This window comes from Branchiostoma floridae, chromosome 18, assembly GCF_000003815.2.
Source record: "Branchiostoma floridae strain S238N-H82 chromosome 18, Bfl_VNyyK, whole genome shotgun sequence".
Lineage (NCBI taxonomy): Eukaryota > Metazoa > Chordata > Leptocardii > Amphioxiformes > Branchiostomatidae > Branchiostoma > Branchiostoma floridae.
In genome coordinates this window covers 13,245,121-13,258,048 of record NC_049996.1, presented here as the reverse complement: position 1 = coordinate 13,258,048, position 12,928 = coordinate 13,245,121, and the positions used below count along the sequence as shown (strand labels likewise).

The 12,928-nt window shown below is 38.0% G+C and overlaps 2 protein-coding genes across 3 annotated transcripts in view; one reads left to right on the top strand and one right to left on the bottom strand.

Moving 5' to 3' along the window:
• The window catches only part of LOC118405913 (dipeptidyl aminopeptidase-like protein 6), a 239,590-nt gene that overhangs the window by 2,100 nt on the left and 224,562 nt on the right, over positions 1–12,928 (top strand). Inside the window, exon 1 of one of the 2 annotated variants that reach the window (XM_035805758.1) lies at positions 9,916–10,005. The exons of the other annotated variant lie outside the window; for it this stretch is intronic. Within the exon in view, the coding sequence (XP_035661651.1) occupies positions 9,931–10,005 (75 nt within the window). The 5' untranslated portion in view covers positions 9,916–9,930. Of the gene's footprint in view, positions 1–9,915; positions 10,006–12,928 lie in introns of those variants that run through there. 2 annotated transcript variants of the gene reach the window in all.
• The window catches only part of LOC118405915 (bax inhibitor 1-like), a 50,816-nt gene that overhangs the window by 30,779 nt on the left and 7,109 nt on the right, over positions 1–12,928 (bottom strand). The gene's annotated exons all lie outside the window — the stretch shown is intronic.

Genomic DNA, 12,928 nt, shown 5'->3' with positions numbered 1-12,928 from the left:
AATAAAATTGGTGTGGCTTTAACCGCAAATGTTGGAAGAAAATTACACATTTTACTACCTGGATCCGTACACAAACTTGCCCACACACAAAGATTTGTGGTTGTTTTAGCTGGACTGATCCACCTATCAATCATTCTGTTGTGTTCCTTCAATCAAACCAGGGCTCGAAATACCACCTGCATATGCAGGTTAGTGCAGGTAAAATGGAGCTGTGCAGGTATTTCTGATGTCTACCTGCACCTACATGTAACCTGCACTGGTCCATGTACTGGCTTTTATACATAAATGTCATATGATGTAGGTGTATGTCGATTGTTATTAGCTGCATTGAATGTTACCACCTATAGAATATCAAAGAAAAAGTAGCAATGGTTCCTGAACAATTTCAGTATGATCCATACTTCCCAAATTCAGAGTGGTGCAGGTAAAATTTGTCTGGTGCAGGTAATTTTCAATGCTACCTGCACCAGTGCAGGTACGCAGAAGAAAGTATTTTGAGCCCTGCAAACATTATAGGCTGACAGCCCTTCATTGAATATCAATAGCCAATCCTTTCCAGTACATAAATGACTGTCACTGGAATGTGAGGCCATTTTGATTCAATTATATATACGGATGATATTCTCGACTAATAATGCAAGTACACAAAAAAAAAGTTTAGCAAAAGAGAAATTGGAAAATGGAGTGATCAAACACAACTTGTGGGCATACCCAGCCAGGGTAAAATCACTTGCATACACATCACTCGTAAGACCAAACCTTGAATACAGTAAAATGAATGCAGAAATGATCGCGGAGGTTTAATGTTCGCAGTTTTTGCGGTGGCCGCTTCACTGCAAAATTAAAACCATCATAATCATTTTTACATGGCAGTAAGACACTACAGTGCATTATAATAAATGCTACCGCCAACTTAAAACCAACACGAAAAGTCCTTTTTCCCGCTACCGCAAAACTAAATCCCCGCGAACTTAAATGCACTTACAGTATCTTCTTATTTGATCTTGGAAATGACTTTTGCACTCTACAACATTGCAATCCATTTTCCAATAGTTTATTGCAACTGACAGCATATTTTCATTGTCATGATATTCCAAAGATTTGTGTGGTTTAGAATGTGTCGAAAACTGTTTTTTGTTGATGTTTTTTCAAAGGACAGAATTTGATGCACACACGGATGTCATCGATAAAATGAAATTAACATGGCCTACAGTAATTCAAATAGCCTTCCAGCAACAGATATCATCTAATTTGGAGTTGGAAGGAAACAGTTATTAATATGGATTCTTCCAGAAGGCACGGAAGACACTTAAAATATCAGTTAAAGAATTTGACAATGAAAAATTACTGGCAGAAAGATGGAAAGGAAATATCGACAATCCAAACATCACTATTGTTTCTCCTTTATTGTAAACAAACATATCTTTATTAGTGTTATCAAGAAACTGATTCAATAAAAGCTGATTTATTACTTGAGTCCCCAGCTTATTAGAAGAGATAAATCATCATTAAAAGATAACCCAAAAAAAATGGAATGGAAACATTTGCAAGAAAATATAGCGTATTTCACTCCTGGACCATCTGCCTTGCCTCACAAAAATATACAGTTACTGTAACTAAATTCTAATAACTTTTGCTCCAAAGTGAAAGTATTGCAAAGTTATCCCAGCCCAGAATGGAGTTTTCCCAATGGCTCCTATGCAAGAATGGACTCTTCCACAGGTAACATGCATAATGGCCCGTACGAAATTCAGACAAAATCACTTACACGCTGGAGGTTGGGATCAAGTACACATGTTGTATTCTATCTATGTCATAATACACATGTTTCAATATGAAATGTGTTTAACTTAGAATTTGAGAAAACATTAAGTGTCCTCAAACAGAAAATTGTAACAACATCGATTCCAATGTTGGAAGACGGTATTCCAATTTTGAACTGTAAAGCTGCAGTGCAAGCAAAGTATGTTCAAATAATTCTACGGAAGCCCATGTGATAACAGTAGAACCCCGTGTGATAACCCATGGCAAGTTATCACCCTGTCCAGAACACGACTGTATTGAAAGCTAGAGTGTCCCAAGTATAAGCTGTGGTACTGTAAAATGTATTAAAGTTTGCAGGGATTTAATTTCGCGGTACCGAGGAAAAAGGACTTTTTGCGGTTTTAAGTTCACGGTAGCACCATGCACTGTAGTCTCTTACTGCCATGGAAAAATGTTAGCGTTGGTTTTAAGTTTGTGGTGAAGCTGCCACAGCGAAAACCGCAAACATTAAACCACTGCGGAAGTTTCTGCATTTACAGTACATGCTACAATATAATCATGGCCCTAGTATAGTAATAAAGAGACTCTGTTCCAAAGTTAAAGATTGTTCCAAGCCTGGAAGTAATGATTACTGTTTATGTGTTAATGCACAACTCTACCCATTCCACAAGGTGCTCCAGGTAAAAAATGCTTTTAGTGGAGACAGAGAAAGCCTGCTTCATAATTAACACCAAAGGCTGTCAATAATAATCATCAATAAAGTTAAGCCAGACACTTCAATCAACTGTTGTACTAGACTAATATAAATATTAATAAAGTCTTATGACTTTGTGTGACAGTAAATTTGTAACAAACTCTTACCCATTAAAAACAATGTCACTGGCACTAAGGCCACAGCAAGTAAAGTTTGTGGATGACGTCGTCTTCAGGCCCGAAATTTAGTGTTAGGGCAGATAAAAAAAGATGGGAAAAAAAAAATATATATAATAGATTTTTTAAGAAAAATTGGTTTCACAGCCAACAGGATTTTAATTTATTTATTCTTAAATTGTTATGTATTCAAGAGGTGCACAAAGGGACACAAGTGTGGTAGACTGGTATCATGATCATTTGTCATGGCTACCACATTGGTCCAACTTGTACATCAAACTTAAGTTTCACTTCTACAACGGCCATGGCTTACCATCGTCACTTCTACACAATCAAGGCTACCATGCGATATATTTTACCACCTTCAAGTTGGTAGAACCTGACAAAAATTGATGACATCCACAATCAAGTCTTAATCAAATCAAATTCTTCCTCTATAAACAATTTGAGTTGGATGTCAATGCCATATTGTTTTGCTATAATTCCATTAGACTAAAAAGAAAGACAATTCTCTGTAGGGCGAAATAAAAATAAAGTGCACACAATTGTAAGGTTAACTTACTTCACCAGGGCTTACAACACCTTTTCTGCATACCTGCACTGGTTCAGGTAACATTGAAAATTACCTGCACCAGACAAATTTTACCTGCACCCACGGTGACTCTGACTTTAGGAAGTATGGATCATACTACAGGGGTAAAACTGTTCAGGAACCAGCATTGCTTTTTTTTATTCTAGACTTTTAAGTGATAACACAGTTAATGTAGCTAATAACAATCCACATACACCTATTGTTACATCAAAACCTAGTACATGGACCAGTGCAGGTTAGGTGCAGGTAGACATCAGAAAGAGCTGCACAGCTCCAAATTGTCCAATTTTACCTGCAGTAACCTAGGCCTGTATATACCCAGTATATGGACCAGTGCAGGTTAGGTGCAGGTAGACACCAGAAATACCAGCACAGCTCCAATGTTACCTGCACTAACCTGCATATGCAGGTGGTATTTGGAACCCTGCTTCACTAATTTATTGATGGAGGGGGTTGTAGTGTCAACATGGAATTCCACTTACAGTGATGAGCACTTACAATATAACCGGGATGGTCCAGTCCATTAAATGGAACATTCTTGTAGATTTATTCATGATATCAAGTCTCTTTGGGGATCAGACTAGTGCTGTGCACCTATAGATCACACAGAGTTGTATAAACATTTACTATAGTAATAGGGCCTTTACAGTGGAACCAAATTAGCAGGAATCAAGCAGAACCAGCCGGAATGAAGTATTTGCAAAATTCGTGCCACATTCGTGCCACATTCAGGACTGGGAATTCCAAATGGACCTTACATTGTATATCCCCTCCGTGCGAAAAGGAATGAGCCAAAACGCCGTCAGAATAAAAATTATTTCTATTCCTGTGAATTCGTAGTGTGTTCTAGAAATTCTCACAAATCCAGATATTCTTTTGGCCACATTCGGGCAGGATTCAAAGTGGCTTGCCGTTTAGGTTCTCCATCGAAGAAGATAAGAAAAAATCAATGTTTCGAATAATCTTGTAATGCCGTAGAATGCGGTCATACATAGTACTGAAATGGATGAGTCCTAAATAGTGACAGTTGAAGCAAATCATGCTACATGTACATGCATATAGCCAGGAGTCCATGCTGTAATGCCACCTAGCAAACTTATCATGTATTGCATCTCTAGTTTCCAGTGTCAAAGTAGAATATTGTGCCTTAAAGATAGTGTTTTTCGCAAAACCTTTACCTTTGTCATACAGTATACATGTACATGTAGAATATGTAACTTGTAAGCATTACTTACCTAAACAAGCAGAATCGATGTATAAATGTGGAGACAGCACATGTAAAAGAAAGAACACATTGTTAGTTGCATTGTAATAATAATAATAATAATAATAATAATATCGGGTGCATTTGCAGCCAGTGCCATAGGCAGGTACCAATGTGTTGAGTAATGAGGATGATTAACGTGGTCAAGGCACCTCCTCGAGCACGGGACCCCCGTTTTACGTCCCTCCCGGAAGACGATTTTGTGGAAAGCTTCGTGAGGCTATAGCAATCCGGACGTCCTTGGTTGGTCCCCCATCCAAGCACTGTCCGGACCGCGCGTTGCTTAACTTCCGAGATCGAGGGATCGGGTGTACCAACGCGCCACGTGGCCGTAGCTATGTTTTACCTGTTTTTCATTATCATTGTTATAGCCAGGAAAAAATGGAGATATAGTCTTGTTTGTGTGTGTGTGTGTGTGTGTGTGTGTGTGTGTGTGTGTCTATTTGTGTGTGTGTGTGTCTATTTGTGTGTGTGTGTGTGTGTATGACTGTGTATGTGTGTGTTATAACAGTTACACCTGTATTAGCAGCCAGCGTTGCATAGTGACCACCTGACCATTGAGGTCACTTTTTGTTGGTCCCTTGGACTTTCCCCATTGACCTACTAGTAAGCCATTTAAAAGAAATAGTCTATGGCGGCTACCTGTCCAACGCGACCACGGCCACATGAATTCTGGTCCCGTAGATACAGAAACACTGCCTATTGCAACCATACGGTGGACGTATTTCACCCTGCTCTAAGTTTAATATCATAGTTTACAAAGATTTGGAGTTCCCAACAGGGTCATTTTGGAGGTAGCGGAAGGTGCTTGTGCTTTGAACGTTAGAGTGCAAGTCTTTGTTGGCGAATTTACCAACATTGCACAAGGCAATATCAATCATTTTTTGTAGAAAATATGACTTTGGCAAGGTCAGTTGAATTTTGAGACGATCGGGAAAATGATGAGAAAGATAAGTGGGTACTGAAATCATGTGTAATTCTTACTCGTGGTCAATTGATCAGCATTTTCTCTAAAGTGGCCACATTTCTCCAGTCCCTTGAGTGGCTGCCATAGACAGGTTTGACTGTATAGCAGTTGACACTGGATCTTCTTTGAAGTTATCTAAGCCCTCCGCCATTAAACATGAAGGGGTCATTGACCCCTGACTCCAGAATGATCCATTTCATTTATCATTTTCAGTTCTACAACTGTTGTGAATGACAGCTGTGCTTTAATACAAGTTACAACCATTTATATCCATGTTACAACCATGGCGGGTGGGGGGGGGTGACGGAAATATTATTGACTAGTCTGTCGATAGCAAGAGTTTTCAAAAGCAGACTCACTTGTTGCTGTGAAAGCTCAATATCAGGGCTCAAAATACCACCTGCATAATTATGCATTTAAGTGCAGGTAAAATTGAAGCTGTGCAGGTATTTCTGGTGTCTACCTGCACCTAACCTGCACTGGTCCATGTACTGGGTTATATACATAATGTCCTATGATGTACTAGGTGTATGTAGATTGTTATAAGCGGCATTGACTGTCACCACCTATTGTAAAATTACCCATTAAGTATTAATAAAAGAAAAAAATAGCAATGGTTCCTCACCAATTTAAATATAAATGATCCATGCTTCATAAATTCAGAGTGGTGCAGGTAAAACTTGTCTGGTGCAGGTAATTTTCAATGTTACCTGCACCAGTGCATGTATGCAGAAAAGTACTTCGAGCCCTGTCAATAGGAAAATGAATGTAAGGATTCAAGCTGCCAGACATTGTATTTCTAAACAAAGCTACAACTGTCTAAGTTATTGGCATTACGGTGAGCTGAGTCAAACTAAATGTGTTTTCTACAGGGAAAGTATTGATTGTTAAAGGAATCAATTCTTCTTTATCTCTGGTGGTCCCGAAAGATCTTTTCAGGTCACTTGGTATGTCTTGTATCAATCAAATTTAGACTGTGGGAAACGGTTAGATTGATGCAAGATCATTACCTGTCACAGTTGGAATAACAATATATCAATTATGCAATATCATTTCAACTGCGAATTTGAAATACATTTTACCGCCAAAATCAAATTTCCCCTATATATTAAGTCCATGTTGGTTCGGCTATAGCATGACATACATGTAAACGCGTGTGCATCAAATTTCGTCCCTTCCACACTAAAAGTGCTTTTGACTATACTGCAAATTGTGAAAAGCAGATGAAAAATAGGCGAATATATGAAAATTCTAAAAAAATGATAGTAATAATGTCATAGAATGCCAAAGTCAAAGAAAAAGATGTGAAACAACAAATCTAAGAATCCATTGTTCTGTATATATACCATACTCTGTGTGTTCAGTTATTTGTTTAACCTTCATGACCACTTAGATTTCATAATAAAAGCAATTTTTTTTGTCAAAATTTTGCTTGACTTTTACTTTTAAATGTCTGAGAACCCCACAAAATATATCAGTTATAATGACTACGATGTGAACTGTTCAATGTATATTGAGTGGTTCTGCCATGTGAAACCATTGGGAAGGGACTTCAATAAATGCGGGCATAAATCGTCATGCTGATATCATCTATTGCTGAAGTAAGGTGTCCATTACACCATGCAGTTGCAATAGCTTGAGGCTTTCTTCCCATGTGTGTAATGCCATGTATCGGGGGCTGCCCTAAGATGGTTCACGCCCTAAGATGACACAGATTTTTGGCTGATCTTATAAGGTGCGCCGTGTTTGTTGCCAGACTATGCTGATTACATGTATGAAATGTACATTAAATTAACCATGTTAATAAACATTTTTTTTGTGAAAAAGTGATTGTATTTTCAACAATAATGTTTGTAAAAAAGCTTCACAAAATACTACAAATGTTGAGAGGAAAACCGAACAACATCAAACATCAACATTCAAGTACGTATTTTAGATGTGTTAAAATTCATTCATTTATGACCCACACTCTGGTAACTAGCAATGGAACGCCTTGAGTTCGAGCGTGTGATAAAGCGTGCCATGTTAGGGAAACTCCCGTTGCATGACTGGACAACGTTGATTCCATTATTTTGGACGACAATCCATTGATTTCGAGCATCAATTTTTGTCCATCTCCAAACAAAGCAACTGAAAAATGAGCAAATATATGTCGTATATCATGCAAGGAAGCATTATCAGAATATGAATAATGTTATAGAATTCCAAAGTCAAAGAAGAAAATGTAAAAGAACAAAAATTAGAAACCAGTTACTGATTTCAGAATGAAGGCAACTTTTGTTTGCTTTGCAGCTTTTTTTTTTTGCCAAACTTTTTATTTGCACGCATGCATCAGTTTTGGGTTTTGAAGAGGCAACAATACCGCCTAACTGACAAACAGTGACAGATACATGTACAATCCTGCCAATGCAGCATACAATTGTCCACACAAAAATCCATACAGCATTCAAGGAAATACATTATACAACGGCCTTGACAATATTGAAACGCCACATCATTCAAGCTTGTTGAATCTGCGTTCTTTTGGGAGAACCACTCCTTATAATGAAGAAGCATTTTGATAATCGGCACAGACACCGAGAAATGATAATAAAGTCTGCATTGATTAAGAGGATGGCAATTATTGGTGGGGACTGAATCAATATGGATAACGCTCAAGGCAGGGCCAAGTATTATAACTGTTTGCACGTTTAATCATACGTAAGAATGGAAATCCTTTGCAAACTTTTGTCTTTTTCTTGGATTTAAAATTTTTGGGTCCATTCTGAGCTTGCAATTATTTTAATAATGATTCATGTAAACCTTTTTTAACATACTTTAACAGTGGACGCTTACAATACAATCATCGTAATTGTATACTGTAAAAGCATTTAATTTTGCAGGGATTTAATTTCGCGGTAGCGGGAAAAAGACTTTTCACAAAAGTTTTAATTTCGTGGGTACCGTACGTAGCACCATAGTCTCTTACTGCCATGGAAAAATGTTTGTGGTGGTTTTAAGCAGTGAAACGGCCATCGTGAAAACCGCAAACATTAAACCACCACGAAAGTTTCTGCATTAAATTTTACAGTATTCAAAATGAGTTCATTGACAAGTAATATTGACATAGGCTGTGTTGACAAAAAACAACTTCTCTGCATGTGGCATCACATGATCAAAGTGATGGGTCAGTCATATTGACAAAGGCCATAAATATATCATAGAAATTCAGTCTCCTTAAATGGGCTATTTATACCTTAAACTGATGAGCATTGTTATTTTATCATGGTAATCTTCCATAATAAGTTCTACTCCACACTTTATGAACTGAGTAAACGTTTATCTAAATACACAATTTTTAAACTTTCCAAAATACAAGGGTGCTACATTAGTCATTGCCGATGTCAGGGTCAACACTTTATTTGATGTTATTGCAAAACTGAATGGGAAAAGGACCTTAATCAGAGCAAGGTGGTGCTATGAAATTCTAGGATGAAAAAGTATGAACACGTTTTTATCTTAAGTGCAATATTTGGCTATTCTGGGCAATTTTCAAACTTGCGGTAACTACGTAGTACATATTATTAGGCAATTCAAGGCAAGTTTGCATCTACTATGATCTAGATATATTAGTTATAATGCTAGCAGGCAAAACCAGCATTTTTTACAAATTTGATTAGGAAATTATAATACTTTAGTCCTTAATTTATGCATAATTACCAGAGAGAAGATAAAAATATTTTTTATTAATAAATTTGAACTTAATTATCCGGTTCCGGATTTCTTCAAGATAAGTGAAGGAGAGTTGCATACCTTATTCAAGATTTTCCATTTTATCTTTAAGTTTAAAATTTTTGAGACTTGTCCCATATTGGAGGTGCGGATCTTATTTGGGGTGCAACTGTATTACTTTAAATGGAGAAAAGTACCCTGACTGTTCCAATCATTGTGCAGATAGATTGTAACCGCAGAAGATTGGGGGCTCTATTTGCCGACAACTCCCCAGAGTCAGATGGATTTCTCTGCCTTGGTGAACAACCGCATAATTAGCGCTCCGCTAACCCATTCCTTATCCCTACCTGATCCTACCTCTTCCAATGAGATAGAATAAGGAATTGCCTGTAAATATTGATATCAGCTGTTACCATTTCTGTAAATTTGACACCATAAGTTAACCTTATTGATCGTCCTATGGCTGAAATCTGAACTCAGCTGGGGTCATTTCTTGCCGACCAATATTTGATTGATCCCAATACTCCGGCTGTAAAGGCCCATGACCATACCCAGGGAGATAGTAAAAAATGCCTCATTACCAATAAATTCCATTGAGCCAGCCTGAAGTAGAGGAGGATCGGTGTACGGGAAAGACGCAGGGTCTGGTATACGGTATACACGCGTGTGGTATATGTGTGCTTGCTGGAAGAAAATAAGGAGAAGCTTTGTACTGTCTGGGTGGTAGGATATTTTCTTGGAGACAACTATCAGAAGACAACCATGACAATCGGAGTTTCCCATCAAAGTGGGCAAGCTGGCGCTAACTTGAATGCTGCATCGTCACCAGTAGATGTGGTAAGATTCCTTGTTCACATCTCTTTACATCCAACAGTTGCTTAATGGTGCTACCATATTGCAGACTTTGAAGGGAATTATTGTTCATATGTTCAACTGGTTGCCGTATGGTACAGTAGCCAGAATTGCATCAAATGGGAATAATGCTTATATATGGTTTATGAGGTATATGCTACACTGTCTGCTCCCGTAAGGGCAGTGAACACAATTTGCCATTACTAGTACTTGTTCTTGGCGTCCCCTACCCCAACTGTTGTGATGTTATCAACTTGCAATTGGTTTGTAACGATGGTTTTATTCATGATCAATTTGCTACATACTTATAGATATATGAACAATACAATGAAGAATACCAGATTTATCAAGAACTAAAATATAAGAAAGATTTAGCCTCTTAGTTACAATATGGAATTATTATATTACAAGTAGAATCATTTCATAATAATGCGCATTAATTTTGGAAAGGGTCCCTGCAGGATGACTGGTATTCAAAGAACATAAATATTGTTATGGACTTTTATTGGTATATCAATAATTATTATATCTCCACACATTATACTTTATAGTGCAATGATTCAATAACCATAATGGTGAACAAGAGTCTGTAGAACACAACCCTCCCTGAAACATTGTAGTATTTGTCATGACTGTTTTGATGATGGAACATACCACTTTCAATATAGGGGTGTTGTTCTATAATTTATCCCCTGCACCTATCATTAATTATGCAAATGACACCTTCAATGGGGGCCCAAACCTATACCATCTTCTCTCTGCTACAAGAGCTACATTATTTTTTTGTATCTATCACATAACAATAATGGCCTCGTCCATTATTAACTTAGAAAGCTGCTGGGGAGGGGCATTATCAAATTGAATTTTGTTTCTTCCTGACCCCTACCCACCAACCAAGCAGTATCGTAAAAATCTATCTTAAAGCTTCTTATGTTCTGTACAAAAACACACACGCAAACACACACATGCAAACACACTCACACAATGACACATGCTTCATTTTCCACTGTTGGCTTGCATCCCGGGCTGGTATAGGGCCAGCAATAATTTGTCAATGGATTTCTGGGTACCAAAGATAACAGACAACAATGGAGCATCAACTGGAACATATTCATACAGGAACTTCAAGATATTTTTGCCTTCAATTAAAATCATTTTTTTCTGATCAGGATGGATCCTGAAGAAGGTGACAGTGTATACCAGTTATTTTGGAAGAAAGTCTAGTGAAGTAGAGTAGAAGCCACTTAATTACAAGCCCATTTGCCAGTGCTATTGAGGCAGTTATCTGAATGGTGCAACAAAACCAAGATATTAAGCTGAACCAGTTACCACCAAGGGATTTTGGGATTCCGTGCAATTACCAGAAGTGTGTGATTATTCGTTGTGCAATTAACTGGCTTCTACTGTACTCTGTCAGTCGGTGTACTTAACAACCTGTCACCCAACTACTAGCAAGATGTTTTTGAGATCGCTAGGTGTTTGAAATCATTTCTATTTGAAATTCTTTGTTTCGGTTTTCGACAGGATCAATCTTAAGATGAAGATAGAGTACTGTAAATGCAGAAATGTTTGCGGTGGATTAATGTTCGCAGTTTTCGCGGTGACCACTTCACCGCGAATTTAAAACCACAGCGAACATTTTTCTATTATGATATTAGATTGCAGTCCATGATGTTACCCCGAACTTAAATCCACCGCGAAAAGTCCCTTTTCCCGGTACCGTGAAATTAAATCCCCACGAACTTGAATACATTTACAGTACTTAGCTTAGCTGCGTTCTGTAGGATTTACAAAGACCTATATGATGCCTTATCCCTATGACTCCCATGGGGTGTACATGTGCAACTGGTGTATGATGAACATGACAGTATGTCATATACATGATAGATGGTGTGATCCTGTCTCATCAATATAACACCAGAATAGAAAGTACAGAGGATGAACAACTAATTGGGAGTATCCATAGGGAAATTTTCTCTTTCATGGATCGAGCTTGGCCACACCTTACTAAGCGCTGGTATTGTCATCTTTGGGACATGGCGGGAAGCAGTTAGGTAAAGGGGTGAGGTCTGCCTTATGGAAGAGTCCATAGTAGGAGTGGGTACCGGTACAGAAAATTCAGGTTATTGGTTTGGGGAATTTTTTTCTTTCACAGAGCTTGGCAACACCTAACTAGTGCTGGTATTGTTATATATCTTTGGTGGGACATGGCGGGAATAGTTGCTAAGCAGTATGGGTAAAGGGGTGAAGTCTGCATTACGGAAGGGTCTATAGTATACAGTAGGGGTGGGTGCCTGTACAGAAAATTCAAGTACAGGTATGGTACGGTCCAGGTCCAGAGGATCAGGTCCAGGTCTATAGACGTAACTGAGAAAAGTTGTAAATGGTTATACTCAAAACAATGGTCCATTCTGCTACAAAGAGATCTGTTTGGTGGAGTATCCAACTCCCACTGGCATTTTAGAATCCTAATTTCCTAGTTTAACTATAGAAACTTTGCTATAGAAATGTCTATAAACTCAGAGTATTCCACTTCGCTATTGTTTCCTTCCACTGTCAAGGCCCAAAACGTGTGAACGCCTACCAATATAATCTGTAATTAATTCTATTTTCAAATCGGTCCAAGATCCAGTCTCCTGATTTTTTTCAGGTCTGATTTTTTAAGACCGATCCAACGCGGAAAACCCGTTTTGTACTTTATCCCAGAGAATATGGCACTTACAGCTTAGTGATATAAGTAACTGGCTGAATGCTTTACAACAAACAATGCCCTAGAGAGATATGTAAGAACATACATCAGCTTCTGCTGCATGTAACTAGCCTGAAGGATTGCATATAATACCCAGGGGTTCCCAATTGTATGATTTTGCTATTGATTATTTTATTGATTCTAATCAATTCTGCACTA